Source organism: Micropterus dolomieu, linkage group LG01, assembly GCF_021292245.1.
Source record: "Micropterus dolomieu isolate WLL.071019.BEF.003 ecotype Adirondacks linkage group LG01, ASM2129224v1, whole genome shotgun sequence".
Lineage (NCBI taxonomy): Eukaryota > Metazoa > Chordata > Actinopteri > Centrarchiformes > Centrarchidae > Micropterus > Micropterus dolomieu.
In genome coordinates this window covers 10,719,050-10,736,672 of record NC_060150.1, presented here as the reverse complement: position 1 = coordinate 10,736,672, position 17,623 = coordinate 10,719,050, and the positions used below count along the sequence as shown (strand labels likewise).

The 17,623-nt window shown below is 42.2% G+C and overlaps 1 protein-coding gene across 21 annotated transcripts in view; it reads left to right on the top strand.

The window, feature by feature from the left end:
- Window positions 1-17,623, top strand: part of mbnl2 (muscleblind-like splicing regulator 2) — a 67,523-nt gene that overhangs the window by 19,237 nt on the left and 30,663 nt on the right. For 20 of the 21 annotated variants that reach the window (XM_046056543.1, XM_046056535.1, XM_046056558.1 and 17 more), the window contains exon 2: window positions 1,921-2,805. The exons of the other annotated variant lie outside the window; for it this stretch is intronic. In XM_046056543.1, coding sequence (XP_045912499.1) covers window positions 2,632-2,805 — 174 coding nt within the window. In that variant the 5' untranslated portion in view covers window positions 1,921-2,631. The remainder of the gene's footprint in view (window positions 1-1,920; window positions 2,806-17,623) is intronic. 21 annotated transcript variants of the gene reach the window in all.

The following is a 17,623-nucleotide window of genomic DNA, read 5'->3' as shown; positions in this document are numbered from 1 at the left end:
CATTTGAATGCATCCCCTGTGAGCTTTTCAGATGATCCAAACAAACCCTTATCCACACGTCGTCCTACTCAGTTTTATTAAAGCTTTCAGTGCAGCAAACCTCCACTTTTTCTACAAAAAATAAAAATGCCCCCATCGTTTTAGGCCAAGTCATTTTTCACAGAGAAATGGCGCCATCGTGCCTTCACACATTCTGACAAAGTAGGTTAGCTTGATCACAGGCGTCTTATGGCTTCTAAAAATAAGAAGGGATTAATTGTTAAAGGTCAGATCTGACATGATTCTTACCTGACTTTCTCTTCTGCAGCGATTTGCTCTCTCCCTGGGGAGATGGTGTGAAATTAAATCCTGCCTTGGAGAGTGGAGCCCGGGCGTCAGTACGATCGGGCGAGGAAGCTTCTCATCTCATTTCACATGATCAGCACTAAAGTGGGACAATATGATTAGCTAGACAATGGTCTGGATTCATAGGCTTAGGACAGTATAGTGTTGGTGGGTGATTTTAAGGGGAAGCATCTCTGCCTCTAGTAAGAAAATCTACCTGCCTTTGTGACCAGCAAAATATATAAGAACCAAGCACAGTCTGGAAGATTTTCTGTTTTCGTAAGCCATTTATCATTTAGGAAAATCCATCATCCTAATGGTCTTTTTGACTTTGTCTCTTACTGTCAGACTTCAAACAGAAACAAAAAGTCTCCAATTACAGAGACCAAGCTCACCTATAACAGACCAAAATGAAGGATTATGTTGAAGTCTATAGAAAAAAACTAACTCAAATCTGACAAGACCTGAAGGACTGTACACCTTAACAGTAGCATAGATGGTTTGAGTACAAGTCTCAACTTGCCTTCATTAACACCAAGTGGAGCCTGTCAAATGCCTTTAGAGGTTGTTTAAGAAATTGTTCTCACAGTATTTAACACATTCTTGGTGATTGCTCTTGGTTGTGTCTGTTTTCCTTAGATACTTTTTCATGGTTACAACAGTAGAGAGGGAATCTTTTTATTTTTTATTTTTACAGCCTTTCTCCTCCTCCCTTTAGTCTGGTGTCCTCAGACCCGTTTCCCCGCCCCCAGTTAGTAGAAAAACATTTCCAGATGTGCCAAGAAAAGAGCTCCCTGCGCAGTAGCTTAGTAATGGATTTCATACACTCAAGCTAAAGGTCACTTCCTCAGATTACTGTTCCACCAATTGTCCCCCCCCCCCTATCCCTAGACAACAAACAAGCACAGAGACCAGCGCCTTTACAGGACGAGGCAGGGAGCGCATACACATTCCCCCCATGAATGTAAATTGACTGGCTTCTGTCAATGAGCCGGTATCTAATTTGGACAGTGGGATACCAGTGAATATTGCAGGACACTGGGCAGCGTCATAATCATGTCTGGCACTTACATATGCATCTGTCGCGGTCCCTCTGTGGCTGCTGGATGGCTGCCCGGAATAGTGCTGCGCTGCGCGTTTTTTTATTGGCTGGACCGTCCCGCCGTGCATGGCTCTACAGGGCGGTTTGGACCCTGGGGTTTTTTTTCTATCTCTGCTCTGACTCGATGCTCTTGTCCACTGTCTCATAGCACAGAGGCTTTTGCCATTCAACGCTTTGTATGCAATATGTTGTAGAGCCAGTGGGCATGTAGTCACCCTGCACAATGGCACACAGCAGTGATTGGGGGACTTAAACTCAAGTGGCTTCTGAATGACCTCACAACTGCCTTTTCTCTGGTCCATCAGCCCTGTACCCTTTAGAATGAGCACCCCTCTGGGGCAGTATGCACACAAATTCAGATTGACATGCATACGCAGGCACTGTTAACGCCTGTTGAGGCCTATTAGATATATTCAGCAAGCCATTCTCTCACTTAGAATAACCTCACTGTTTGTTTTATGTCTCTATCTGTCTCTTGCTCTTCTCCATTTCAGATCACAGACAGAAAGTGCCTTGTGAGACAACATCCCTTCCTGAAGATCCCCGGGTGTTTCTGAAGAGCAGTCCCTCTGCAGCCGTGGCAGTACATAGATCAGCCGCAAACACCCTTGACCTTTTGGTTGTTCCTTACCTGTGCTCAGTGCGAAGAGGTGGAGCTACTGCGCTGCTGGCCAAGGTGCCAAAGCTCAGAGAGAGTAGGTACTGAAGACTTTTAAACAATAGAACGCCACAAACTCTGTGTTGTCCAAAACTGTGCCATTGCATCTCAAAATAGCGCCACTTTTGCTGACCAACATCCACCTCTGAACAGATACCATCAGTCATACAAAGGACATTTTGGGGACAACCAGTAGAGCTTGGTTCCGAGCATGCCCCCTCTGCCTTGTCAGAGGTCTGCACTTGAGACTTACTGATTGATGAACAATTAGCTGTTTGACTGACACACTCCACAACAGCAGTGCAATCCCATGCTTCGGTCACAGAGACCTTGCCAGTCCATTACCTCCACTCTCCTGTCCGCAAGGACAAACCTCATCCACTGACCTGAAGCAGATCGTTTATATCTACATGTTCCATCAGTTTTAGTTGTTGTGTGTTTGATTTTTTTTCTACTGGAACACTCTGAAACCCCTCCTCAGAGAATAGACTCCTTCTTAAACCAAGTGGCTCCACTCCACCCCAGCTCCACAGCCGGTGCCGCTAACATGGCTCTAAACATTGCCTCGATACGGGACACAAAATGGCTGACCCTGGAAGTGTGCCGGCAGTTTCAGAGAGGGACTTGTTCACGCAGCGATGAGGAATGCAAATTTGCCCACCCACCCAAAAGCTGCCAGGTGGAGAATGGGAGGGTTATTGCCTGCTTTGACTCGTTAAAGGTAAGGACTTTTAAATACAATTGGTAACTGTTGTGTTCTGTTGGGATTTTTATGAATTTTACTCTATCCTCTACTTTTGTTCTATTTTTCACCCTACAGTACAGAATTCAAATAGATAAGAAAATGTGTACCTATTTAGACCTCAGGTTAATTTGTTGTCACGAATGCCTGGCATACAGGTAACATTTATTTTTCTTTACACAACCTTCATGGGACTAGCAAATTATGTATAAGTTTAAGTAAATAAATAAGTGGATTACATCTCTGCTGTACCAATGTAGCATTGGATGTAAAATGTTGCAGCTTTAGTCGGTGGGTGTAGGTTGTCTGCTCAAATTAGTATGTGTGTCAGGTCACCACGCTGCGCTGCAGTTAGCAGACTGACCTATGAAGCTAAAGGCCAGAGAGGTCTGTTGTCATATTCACCGTCACCACAGGTGTGTGTGTGTGCATGTGCGTACACGCGTGTGTTTTTCATACGGGGAGTTCTTCTTATGTTACCATGCCTTGTCCATCATCTTTACTTGTGGACGAACATCTGATCGCCTTAAGTCATTCCAGGGCTTCTATTCCTGGGTGCATGTCAGCTGTCACACAACCAAACAGTAACAGCCAGAGCTGTTGTTGTAATATTGTGTTCTTACAGCTCTAAGAAGATGCAAAGGTATTGCATTTTCAAGATGTGACTAATCATCTTATCAGAGGTTATGTTGCTGTTATATTTGTGGTACGTGGTATGGAAAAGTATGGAATTTGATTTTCATAATTTCCATGTGTGGATAAGTATGGAAAAAAAGGAAAAAGATATTATGGGGAAAGTGTAATTTTTAATAATATATCATTTTTAATACAATTCAAAAATACAGACTATTGCCTTATTCTGTTTTCTAAAATATAAAATTCTGAATTTATACAAATAAATTGATCAAACAAGCAGAGTGTTTTTCATGGCTTTTGGAGCAGGCAGCCAGGGCAGCCAAAGAGTTTACCAGCTTGATGTCGTTGAAAGTTAGGCAAGAAGTATAGTGTGCAGTCCAGTCTTTATAATCTTTATAAAAAAGGAAGTATAGCGTGTGACTGCACGAACACAATGCAGTGCTGCTTCTATGCTTTGACATCACAGCCTGCAAAACATCTCTGCCCCAATGCCTTGTAACTGCACTAGGGCTGTCCCCGACTAAGGATTTACATAGTCGAATCAGAATCGTCAAGTCCTGCCTATAGTCGACTCATAGTCGAATCATGTGTGTCTTTGTGCGCGGTGATTGCGAGCCAAAGCTAAACTGAGGCTTATTGTTGACCCTTTTCCCTCTCTCTCTCTCTCTCTCTTGCCTGCCATTCACCGGTCTTGTGCAGAGTTTTTGCCGTGCTGCTGACAACTGCATGCACGTCGCTGTTCCTCGCGGGTCTATTTCAAGTATCGGCCGATGTAGTGTAAAAGCGCTTGGAGTGGTCGAAAAGACTAGAAAGGCGCTATACAAATACGGAGCATTTACATTTACATGTTTAAAATCGATATAATATTCTTTGTGTGGTTCATCAACGGTGATAAATTACTCGAAAGTCCCACGAGGTGCGAACAACTCGGCACAACACTGGTGAAGCTGTGGCTCCATCTCTTCAGCAAGTGTTCCTCCTGCCACTACACACATAACACGCCACACCTACACATGCGCACTGACGACCCAGGGTGAGGGTTACAATTCATTCACTTTAAAAACATTTATTTACATTTATTTTATTTTTTTTTACATGTTTATTTACAGCATTAAACGTTGAAATGTGTGTTGTAATAGGCTGTATATGAACTTATTGGGAGAAAACTGGTAGTTCAATGTAAAATCAGATGTTGAGCTCCCCCATATCGCATAAATGGCATGATCCTTGTTTCGCTGCGAAGCTTCGACTGTGAGATTGATAGTCGAATCAGGCTCCGCCCATCGAAGCATCCAATCTTGGACTGTTTGGGGTCAGCCCTAAACTCCACCAAATCCATGCCCAAATTAGCTTAAATGAAAATGCAGCAACATCTCTGAACTGCATATATACGTAGCATCGCACATAACCAGATATTGAGAATGTCTGAGTTATGCAGTTATCAGAAAAATAAACTGAATAAACTTCAATTATTTAACATTTTTCAAATCATTTTCTGTTCTTATTTACTAAAAAGTATTGGGGGAACAACTTTTTGCGGCAACATAATAGCATACATAGTCAGAATGTAACACACATGCTAACATATTTTAAAACCATTTCTTTACATAAGAAATTATACTCAGAGAGAAGTCTGGAAAAGTATGACATTTTGATATGAAGCATGTGTAGGAACCATGTGTTCAGTATACTTTTGCTCTACTGCACAGTTTGCTTTTTCATAGTGGTAAATTAATGGTAAATTGGCTTAGCACCAGACACTTTTAAAGTCTTCCCAATTATAACAAGGTTGCTTCACACAAGCCCCCATATGCTGCAAATAAGATGACTGCATTAAAAAGCAACCCATTATTTTCAAGCTGTGTGAAAAAAAAAACAGCTGTGACAATGATAAATAGCCAAAGAAACTAGAGCAGAACACTGGAACTGTGAGAAGTTTGTCTTGTGTTTTTTTTTTTATTGTGAACTGTAGCTGCATTTTTATATATACAGCAGTGCAGTGTGTGGAGAGTGCATGTCACATTTTTCAAGGTTATGTACGAGGTCAGTGTGACCCTATCCCTCCTGAAACGCATTTCTTTTGTACATGAAATTCATGAAGATCTTTGAAGTGTGTAAAAAGCCCTCCTCATTACAAGTTGCTTAGAGTCAGTTATTTATTTGACACTATGAAAACAAGCTGCCTTTATGATGCTGTCAGCTGTTTTCGTGGCTAAGACTTAGCTCATGGTAAGGCTCGCAGAGTTATTGCTTGCAGTCAATCAGTGGGTGACATTCCTTCCCAGCGGCCAGATTTTGCGAGCTGTTATGGTTTAATGAGCAAACAGCTGACTCCAATCGGGATCGATTTGTTGTTGAGCCTTCCAAGGGAAGGCCTGACATGAATCCTCTGCACATGATTTTGCTGTTCATTGAAAAATCCAACTAGTCATCCCTGACTGAGGAAACAAAATGACCGGAGCACTGAACCTTATATTAGTGCCACATTTCGTTTAGACTATTCTCAATGACGTCACGTATCCTCTACAAATTGTGGCTTTGGGGAAATTCACTGGCAATTCATGCATCATCTGTACCTTAATATACAGAATGAAGGAAAAGCCTTCGCATGCAGTATGCACTCAAGATGTCTCTCAGAGGGAGCTGTAAAGCCTAGAAGAACCTGAGGTTACTTATCTTGTAACCCGTGTTCTCTGAGAATATGAATGAGGCGTCTCACTATGAGAAATGCTCTCTGCAAGGGACCACGGTGGACAAAAGAGTAATCATCCTGGTCTGAAACGAGATGCTCTGACACACCTTTGAATGATTTGAAAAGGACGTCTTTGCTAGCCTCTAGAGTATCACCAAGACGACTTCACAGCTGTTGTCAGCGTCATATTTTGAGAAACAGACTCAATTTGATGTAATCTATGGGCAAGTCCATCAGGTCTTTGTTCGAAAGGCTAGCCTGGTGGCTAGCATGGTGGTTTTTAGTACTTTCTCCATTGGCAAAAGGCTAATTTTGAGCTGTTGTCCCATGGCCAGACGTTAAATTAGCCATTACACTATATAAACGTATAGATAGATCTGTCTCTAATTCCAGCCATTCTATCTCTCTCGCTCTCTGCCTCCCCCTCTTTTCACCATACAACGCAGTGACAGAACAAGAATACAGGATTCTCTGTGCTTTTAACTCCAACTCAGCCCCTCGCTCACAGACTTTCCTCGTGACGGCTAAGAGAATGAATGCTTTATTATGCATTAGGAAATGTGTTTCGCTCCACGGCAGGCTGATTTCCACCCCATTACGCCTGTATCGTCTTCCTGGGTCTTCTCATCTGATAGGGTTATCATGCCAGGGTTGTGTGCTGCCAGGCGTGACTTGGCCAGTGATCAGAAGGGTCCTTTTCACAAACACATGAAAGGTACGGCTCAGGAGAGGAGTCGGGTAGGAGGTGTAACTCTTCTGTTGCACTTGTCAGGCAGCGGTAAACAAGCATGCCAACTCACTATTCTGGTTGTTGTTTTCAGTCTGAGTTGGAAAAATATGTCATACTGACAATGGCTCCTTCCTGCCCCTTATAGCTGAATCTCAAATATTACAGCCCATTTCCAAAATAAAACGAATTTGTTTATTTTTTTCTCACCAAGGTTTATTTTAGATGTATTTTGACATGGTTGATATAATCGATACAGTGTTCAGAAGGTTTTAAAATAATTTATGCGTATGATTTACTGGGTGTTGGCTGCACAAAATAAAAAAAGCATTTTAGGTATATTTTTGGTAAATTATACGTGTCTCTGACTGGCAATCATCTTCTGCAAAGCAGTCTTTAAAAGATGTTATTCATTTCAAACACAATGCAGTGGGACTAGTCAGAAAGGTTGCTGCCATTGCTTGTGGCAAGAAATAGAGAAGAGATAAGTGCCTCAGATATTTATGTTCTGTATAAATTACATTTGAGAGCATAATTCATTTATTGCTCTTGTGTGTGCATCCACCCTTATCGATGGAGAACGAACATGCCTTTCAAATTTCTGATCAGCCAGTAAAGTCACCAGACCGGAGGCCGAGACACGTCAAGCAAAGGAATGGGTGTAGTGGTGTTTGGTAGCAGACAGCCAAACAGTGGCCACTGGCACAAGTTCCAGTCATCTGGAGCAAAAGACTGACCTAACAAGCAACTGAAAAAAAAATGGTTTTTTTTTCTGTTAGTGTGCTTTGCATGAGACAAATGATAATGAGGAATCATTCCTGCTAGATTTTCCCCTGCGTTCTCGATCATAAAGCTTGCAGCGTCCCGACTCCACCGCGCAGCTCTCAGCAGTACTATAGTGCAATGTCTAGGGTATTATTTTTTGTCCTCCTGCTCTACACTGTGGGCTTTAGAAATAGTCTCTCTATGCTACATTTGTCATGTCTCAAAATAGGACGGGCTGCTTCATCTCTGTCCAACTAAAGCAGGATTCACATTTGGTTGGTAGACGTGATATCGCTTGCCAGGTATCACTCATTTCCATTGAGCCACGACATGAACATTTGGCAGCGGTGACCTCAACAACAGGAGTAGCCGTGGCACATGCTCATTTATGTCAACACTTTTTTTTTATTCATACACTTTAATGGAGCCCGTCACAGTTCAGCTCTTCTCTAAAGCTCTAACTCCACAATAGTCCAAATGAGTAGTGTTGGTATGTTCATTGTGTGACTTTCCCACACATTTGGGGTTTTCTCGACTTTATCTTTTGAAATGAAAAAAATCGCATGTAAACTTAACATGTGCAGACAGGTTCGGTGGCTGTCAGGCACGACGTGGCATTTAAATGTCTCGTTAGGGATGCAGATTGTAGTTGTTTAAACAGTGTGGCAAAAGGTAAATGATTGAAACACGTGAAGACGCATAACCATTAGTTAATCAAACAAAAGGCATGAAAAAGCCGTATGGTTATGCTTGCAGAGTAAAATGGTATGGGCACTATAACTCAACAAACAATTCAGGTCTGTTAAGGCACACGTGTAATAACCATGATACAGCTTTTTCATTAGCTGTTGCACATCATTTTGAACCAGAAGTCAAATCAAGCAGACTAGACTCTGACAGACTAAATCTATTTCAATGAGAGAGATTGAAATATCATCCATATTTGGGCCAAACAACTTTAACATCATTCACTGCAGAAGCTGATAGATAATCAATACAGGCTGCAGTGCTTCTCCAGCAGCATCACAAGCAGTGTGTCGTGGTTGAAGCCATTTCCTTTTAGCTCGTTGATACTTGTTGCACTGTGACCATGGAAACCATGACAAAGTGGTGGTGGGGAGGAAATGAGTGGGAATACCTACGTTAATGGAATAAATGCAGTCGCACCAATCATGTGATGATGTCACATTGGCTGTGCCTCTGGCAGTAGCCTTTTGTTGATGCTTATTTCTCAGCTATCTTCCCTCCGCAGTTAAAGACATGTCCAGAATGTTTGTCTCAAGTTATGATTTTGACTGCTTGTAATTGCACAAATATGACATAACACACATAGGCAAATTTTAAATAATGCCGAAAATAACACTAAAGCAGCTCACTGAGAGATTCTCCTTTAAAAGGGCCATGTGTAATTTTCACTGGCCTGTAGGTGTGATGTTTCAGATTGTAACCATTACCTTTCCAAGCATGCACATGCTCAAACTAATGAGCGAGCCTAATCAGCATCAATCTCAGGTAAACTCCCACTGCAATGTTGCAGTAATGTTTTTATCAACTTGAAGTTGAACCAATCCATGCTCGTTGCATAAGAACGCTACATTGATTGCTTGTAGCCGGTTAGCTCGCCTGCTGGCTTTTCAATAACTATTTGTGCATCTTTCACCAGAGGGGCTCAGCAATGTCAGCATAGCTAAATTTAATGGATGATAATGAACAGCTAGTGAGTTGGACTGAATATAATAAATGAGATTGTTGCCACACTTTAGCATAACAGTTAGATCATTGTAAGTAACATTGCTGTACTGAATTGGTCTGGAAATGTGTTGAGACACGATAATCCCAATCTAACCAGAATTATAAACAATATAATAGTAGTGGGATAGACAGGAGATCGAGCACATAAAAAATATAAAGAACTTACTTTTTGGAATTATCCTGGAAGATAGTCTTTTGTATTCATTTCATGTATCATTGTAGTTAACATGGTCATTACAGTTTGCTTTCTTCAGCATAGCTAAAATCTTTTACATAATTTCTTGCAAGCCTAAAATCAACACTTTGACATAATACGAGTACGCAGGCTAGTATCATGGATCAAAATAGCTAGAAAAATCACAATATATTTCACATGCTTTGCAGTAATGTTAGCTTAACTCTCCAATAGGATAAAAGCCAACTCTGGGTCACTTTTCATATCCAAAACAAGGAGGAAGTCTCTCCGTGACTCACTGCCATTCCAATGTCAACCAGTGTTGATCTGATTCTCGTTTGGCTTGACAGGCACATTTTTGTAATGTTTTTCCATACTGTAGAAAATGTATGTTTTACATACACAGGCCTTCAAGCCTTTAAACAGCAGATCAGATGCCTGATAACATGATCTGTAAAGATTTTCTTCACCACATTTTTTTTGTACCAGTCAAATTTTTCCAGGTGACCTCCACGCCTGACTGAGCTTCAATAGTTGGAGGGGTAAGGGATAGTCTGGTGCATCATGTTTCATCAAGCTGCGGTTCTCAGAAAGAAAGGTGTGAAGCGGGGGAAACAATAGACGCTACTTTCAGGTGTGTGGAGGGTTTTCTCATTTGTGTCACAGACTCCCCACAGTCCCCCCTGGGGGTTGAGGCGCCCTGGTTTCCCTCACTTAGTAAGAACATCTTAATCCGGAATCTGCTTCAAAAGAGCATAAGTGTTTTATGGGGGCGTGGGATAGCTGAAACGGGTAAATAAAGAAGCAAGGGAACATCGAGAGAAGGGAAAGTGTTAATATTTGCATGGCTAAGTGATTCAGCCAAAGCAGTGAAGAAGAAAGGGCAGGAGCAAGTGACAGGTCTAGCCAGGAAGGGAATCAGAGCAACATTTATCAAAGATTGTTATTGAGATTCAGTAGAAAAGTGCCTGCGACTTTGAATTAATCTATTACTCCATAGCGACCAGTTGAGACAGAAACCAGACAGAGAAACTTAAATAATCATTTTTACCAAAGACAGCTTTTTAAAAAAGATTCCTCTGACTAACTGTAACTTCCTCCCTCTGGGCTTTTTGTATTTGCATTTATTTTTTTATGGATTATTTAGGAAGCTTCAGTGAACATGAACTTTGTGCGCATGGCCTCAGCCCCCCTCTCCTCTCTTGTTTTAAGAGATGGGCTCGGCTGCATTCCTCAGCGTAATCCTCTTGAACTGGGCCACACCCTGTGCAGAGCAAACATGCGGAGGGGAATGCACGCAGCGCAGCGGGAGTTGGTGTTCCCCCAGGGTCATTCACACAGACACAATGAGGCTCTGACTTGAGCTTAACGTGGGGCTGCAGTGGACGCGGCATGCTTTGATGAGCCCCTAGGAGACCCCCACCGCTGCCGTTCCTTACACTGGCCTCCTCGTACGCAGACACATGCATGCACTCTCACTGTCTTCCCAGTCCAAACCATGCCAAATTTCATTTGATCCATGTGATTTCACCCCCCTACATCCCACAGCCCCAGTCTAGCTGATCTGAAAAAGAAGTTCAAAAGATAGGAAGAGATAAGAGGGAGGGAGGAGGAAGCCAGATCAGCTCACTGTTAAAGTCTCATGACCCACGTCCAGTTAGCCAGTCAGTACAATGTAGTGAAGGACTCACTGGAAATTTTTGATACCACAAAAACATTTATTTAGTGTAAATGAAAGTATTTGAACCACCATTAATATCAATAACATGTGACAACATGATTTGGAATCAATGCACTTGAGCCATGTAGAAAGATGCAAATTTACAGCTAAATTACCTGAAGTGGTTCTAATGTTTCATCTTTAAATCTTATCGGTCTTGTCACCATAACAGGACATATCTCAGTCATGTCAAGATTATGTGTGTGGTTCATAGTCCTGGGATGTACATTTTTTATATGTTAGTATTGACAATTTGTATAAATGTATTTTACTTGGGATACATTTTTACAGAGGTTATTGATGTTGCTTCAGACTTAAAAGTATTGCACACGCTGCTGTTGATCAAAGAAGGTGATACAGTAGAGTACGTGTTGGCATTTTAATTGGGCCACTGCTCTGACCCACATCTGTGTCAGTGTATTTGTGTGCGAGAGGGGGAAAGAGAGAGAGAGAGAGAGTCTGCTGTGATCCCCACAAATTACTGTCTCCCTCGGGGTCTAGCTGCAGAACTGGACGAAGCCGACTGTAGATACTTGAATTCTAAGAAAACTCAGATATTACAGGAAATTAGTAAAATGCAGTGCTACCATAATACTCTACTGTAATACTATATTTTTTACTCAACAAAATCCTTTATATATTTCTTTTTCCCTGCTTTTGAAATGCTTAATTGAGAATATAAGAAATCACAGTTCATTCCCTTGTTAGTGCTATTGGCGCTGCTGGTTTACCGTGTTTAGAATCATTTTTGGTAGCAAATCCTGTCCTCTAGCAGCAGGAATTTTGGTGAACAATTTTGCCCTTTAATGTGGGCAGCGAAACTAAAACTAAAACGCAGAGACAACTGAGAATAGTTAGGTAGCTTACTTCTTCCATACTACTACTATTAAGTAGTAGTTGTTACAGAATATCAGCTTGGAGACAACACAGCAATCCTATAGTGCGACTACTCTACACCAATCTGCTTATACGCAGCCTTTGTTATATCATATAATGGAGTTCTAGTTTTGAACTTGAACTCCATTATGTCTTCTCTATAAAACAGAAACTGTTTGGCACTACTGTTGGTCATGTCAGATTGAATAGTAGGTGTTTGTCACCCGATGAGCCGCCTGCAACACGACAGAGAGACTGAGCGCTGAAAATCTGCCCATCTGCTGTACCAGTGTCTCACCTGGTCTCAATCCGCCCACTACCTCTGAGTCATCCTCTTTTTCCATCTCTCTCTGCTGCCCACAGTGCTGATAAAGTACTAGATTCTCTGCGTTTTTTCCCTCTCCGTCTGTAAAAAAACAGCTACTTAAACCAGTACTGCAGAATCAATGGCATCCTCACATTTGGTGATTTCAAGGCCAGCTGGACTCAAACGCCCTTACCGCTGCAGTAGTCGTCGCCGTTGTGAGCACCTCTGCAGTAAAGCTGAAGGCAGATCTATGGCGAGTCAGGCAGGAGGCTTGCTGTGTGCTTGACCTTTTGTATTGGTCTCATTAATTATTGATACATAGTTTCATCATCACTCATCAGAGACAGACTGAGGTTATCCTAATCGAATTCCTACTGAGAGTAGCATTTATTTGTTTACTTGGTTCAGCGGAACCCTGCCTTACACGATTTCATTTAAAATGTATATGATGAAAATCAATAGCTTCAGCCTTGTTGTTTTTTTCCTGGGAAGGCCAGAGATGCCTACCACTAGCCACAGTATGTTCCTTGTATTGCCAGTATACTAAAGCATATGACGTTTGCTGTGGCCCATATTAAACATAGAAGTGAATCGTTGCTCAGGAAATGTGTTGACTGCTCCCCCAGGGTTGTTTTAATTTTCCTGTGATTATAAAATGGACAAACTTACAAAGACACAGGGCTAAGATGCTCTACAATACCCACCCCCAGCTCACACACACATACACATACACACCTAGGGAGCTACAAACTGTCAGACAGACAGGCCCAGCTGTCTCCCAAGGGCCAGCCTTTATAATGAGACAGAGATCTTCTTAATTGGCTCCATCTAATGAGGCAAAAGAAATGCAATATTTAGGGGCCCTACACCAGAATGGGTTTCCTCTACATTTTTTTATCTAAATGACTATTGGTTTGTATCAAACAAGCTGTTATGAACCAGGCCTAGCATGACATCCCAATCCCATGTGAAGATGTGTCAGTGCAGAAGATGTCTAAGCCTATGTGTTGATATGTCAGTATCAAAATTATTCCCGCGTTAATAAAATGAGGAGTATAAACTGCCCCGACAGTGACTGACATGGGCCTGTCTTCTAAAAAAGCATGTTAATGTGACAATGGAGTGCGCCCTGTGTGAACTCATCCCTTCTCCTAGAAGCGTTCTCGTTCTGACTCATATCCCATTCAGGCTTGACGAGTGGCAGTGATGGACTGCGCTGCAAAAGTGGAGCCTGCCATAATTTCTTGTAAAACGCTCCCTATGCTGTCTGCTGTGCTGCAAATACTGATGAGCTGAACGGAGACCACCATCTCAAAGCTAGCACTTAAAAGGCTGGTGCTTTCTTCCTACACACTGACTTAAAATCTGTGTCCTCGCCATACAAATTATGAAGAGACAATTATTTACCTCATTAAATTGAGAATAAGCATTGAATCAGAGTGATAAAATGATGTAGGTGTGCCTCTGTCTGGTCTAAAATGGCTGATTACCCAAGACAATACTGCTGTTGCAGTCAGGTTACTGTAGACAACTTATTCAAGGCCAATCTCAGAAACATCAGGCTTAATAGGCTCGAGTGTAGCTGCTCAAATTTAGGGTAATTTCACAGAGCTTGTCTGGATGAAAGTCTTGGAGTCGGTGTAAATGACTCTTGTATTAGTTGATGAAAGGCTTACAGCAGTCTAGTTAGAGGGAGAGCCGGGTATTGTTGTAAATGTTTTCATACCAATACACGCTCTGCTAATTCAGATTTGATACTGGTTCTTAAATTATGCTTTGTTGATGCCTCTTTTGTTCAGCTGAGCTCTGTATAAATTCCCACAACAATAAAACTTGAAGTCTGTTATTAAAGCATAAATCTGCTTTATTACTACTTGGGTTTTACTTTTGAGGTTTTGACCATCATTCCTATTGGCTTAATAACACTGTACTCCCCAACTTTATTTCTGTGATCTGGGAACATGGTGATGTGACTACAAAGAATAAGAATACCAGCTGTCAAGGCTTTTGAATATCTTTTGATACCCCCCAAAAAATGCTACTGTTCTAGTAGGAAGAGTCTTTTAATACCGAGTCCAAGCTAGAGGTATCATTTGTATCACACCCCTTCCCATGCAGGGTGGCCATACCATAAAGGTCAACTTTGGGTCATAGCAGCATATCTGTTTGTGTGTGTGTGTGTGTGTGTGTGTGTGTGTGTGTGTGTGTGTGTGTGTGTGTGTGTTTGGGCCGACGGGGGTGCCATGCAAAGTTCACGGACGAAAGTGAGATGGCCAATTTCACACCCAGCAGATGCCTCCACCAGTGACCTGCGGCGACAGGTGGGGGACACTAATTGGCAGATTGCACCATCACAGAGTAGGGTGAGCCCATGGTGGGTGAGGGAATGAAGGAGGGAGAGGAGGATGAGAGGGAAATAGAAGTGGGGGGCATAAATTGACACCACATTTGCTGTTGCAAATCATTAAAACATCCATGGTAGGAAGCTTGTCAGGTTCAGTGATTGCATGGCTCGGCCAGAGAACAAGAAAAAGAGCAGGATAGTGAGATCAATGTGAGTAACTGCGTCCGGCGAAGATAAAACACATCCCTGCGGATCACAGGCTGTTTGAGACCCTGTACCTTGGCTTATTGATACACACTTATTCAGCCCTCTCTACCTCAGTGTTCTCAAGCTTATGAGGACTGTTTTCATCATCTCCTTGTAGGCTTAGAGTCTCCTCAGCCCACAGGAGAAAGCATCCTCAGAGGTCTTATCATCACAACCAACAAACAACGTGCCAAACCAGGCGATGCGACACCTTATTCCCCTTTGCTTGCATTATATAGCAAAATGAAATTGCACAAGCGTCTGTTTAAAATGTGTGAATTTTGTGGTTTCCAATTTCTTACCAGGTTTTTGCAGTTTTATTTATACATGTAAATAACATTTCTTTGAATGACGTTTTACTCATAATGTATGCAGGGATATGAACAACTTTGAGGCATTATATCCTGAATATGACAAGGTTAAATTCATAAGTGGAATACTAGTGTGCTAGTAAATTCTTACTGGTGTAACTGGCCTCTCCAGTTTCTCCGTAGTTTGAATAAGAATACTATACCTCTCAACTTTATTTTCCATCAGCCAACCAAAGCTTTAATCTCCAAACTGGAGAGTAAGCAGCCATACAACATTTCTGCCCCTATCTGCTGAGTGTGTTAGAAAGAGGCTTTGATGAATAGATCTGCTCTCCCCCCTTCCATCTCATTATCCTCCTTTATCTGTTTTATGGATTTACACAACTCCTCAACACGCTCTGACACGCGGTCGATAGTGTCAGCGGGGAAAGAAGATGTAGGCTTGCCTTTTTTTGTTATTTTCTCGCATTGTTTGTTTAATTTCTCTCATTAGCATTCGTCATGGGTTTGTGTCATTTTTAGAACGCTGCAGAGAAGTGGCGGCTTTGATTGCTAGAGAGTGATTGAAATTGAGGTTATCTGTTAACACATGTAAAATTAGGAAATTTAAATAAGGCCTACTGGCTCTCTGCTGATCCCTCTTGGGGCTGTGGCACAGTTCTTCTCAAAGTAGGCCGTCAACATCATGTAACCTATTTCTCTGAAATCTTTCATTGGCGCGGCCAGTTGAAGTTCCAGTCGGCGATAGGACTGCTGTCATATCAGTGCAAAGCTGACAAGATCTTCTCAGCATAGGCAAATGACAGCTTGTCGAAAGCAGACTAATGCCTCAGTCTTTTAGCTGTGACTCACCTGTCAACAGACTGAGAGGTGGCATTGTCATAGCTGAGCCTTTCTTGAGGGTGTGTATTTGTACAAGTGTGTGTGTGTGGGAGAGTACTTCACTTTGCAGTGTGCTGTACACATGTGATTGAGCGCATGCCAACATGAGTGTTTATGTGTGTACCTGTCAGCTACATGCATGTGTTCCTGCTTGTGTTTATGTGGATGTGTGTGTGTGTGTGTGTGCAGATTAGAGGAGCTCTGGAGGGTGGGTTTCATGTCTCAGCAGGTCACAGATGATCAGATTAACTGAAGCAGGGCTCCAGTCTACAGCTTGGATTAGCAGCGGGGACCTGCCTCACAACGGTGCGACTGCAGCCGCACTTTGACCATCACCTCCCCAAAAAACCCCTGCTACAACAAGGACACCTGCACATCCAGCGTGGGTAGTTAGCATAGGCCTCGCCTGAAAGCTGATAACCTTAATTTGTGGCTGGTACTTTAAAAGTGCCTGTAGCTTTTGTCTACTACATGGCTACATGAAAGCTCCTTTGTTGAAATCCATCAACCGCTGTGACAGATGAACAAAAACTTGTTTCATAACCTACACAAAGTATATATTACTGCCCTTGAAGGAATATTGTCTCTAGCCTGTAGACAATTTAGGTGCCTAGTACAGAAAATCACCTTAGAGCTTAATGAATACTGGCTTTTTAGAGCACTCCCTCAGTTGATTACAGTGGACTTTTTAAATGTTTTTTATTGAGGCTGTAGTAAATAAGATTAAATCTCCACCTTTTATGTGTTCTTCTTCTCTTTCTTTTCTTTTACATGCAATCAGCCTTGAATTCAGTACTAATGCTAACAGTATGGCCCATGTGTAATATGTACAAATAGCACAGTTGTAATTATCACTCTGAATACAGACAGACAGCTTTCACATCTCCTAGAACCGCCTGAGCTACAGTTTGAGCAAACTGATTTCCAGCTGCAGTGCCAGTGCTGCATATAGTGACAACACTAGCATGTGATTTTCAGCTGATGCACAACACTCTGGCAACTACTCCCGAAACGTCACCACAATGACTTGCAAGGGAACTAATGTGAGCCAAAGGAAAGGCTGATGAAATGTTAAAATGGCGGTCAGTTAAAGCATGATAAATGGGACACGTTCAGCTGCTTCAGATGGGCGTGGACACACGATCAGCACAGACAGCCTTTATTACACATCGCAGATAGAGGTGGGAGTGTTTACTTTTAGGGCAAACATTGTTTATCTCACCTTTATACCACTCAGTCTGTGTGTATCTCCTCCTCTCTCTCTCTCCTTGGGTATTCTCAGGCGTGTCAGCAGCACAGTACTACTCCTCCATCTGTGGGATTACAGCTGGTGAAACAAAGGCACTTAATTACTGCTGAGGCAA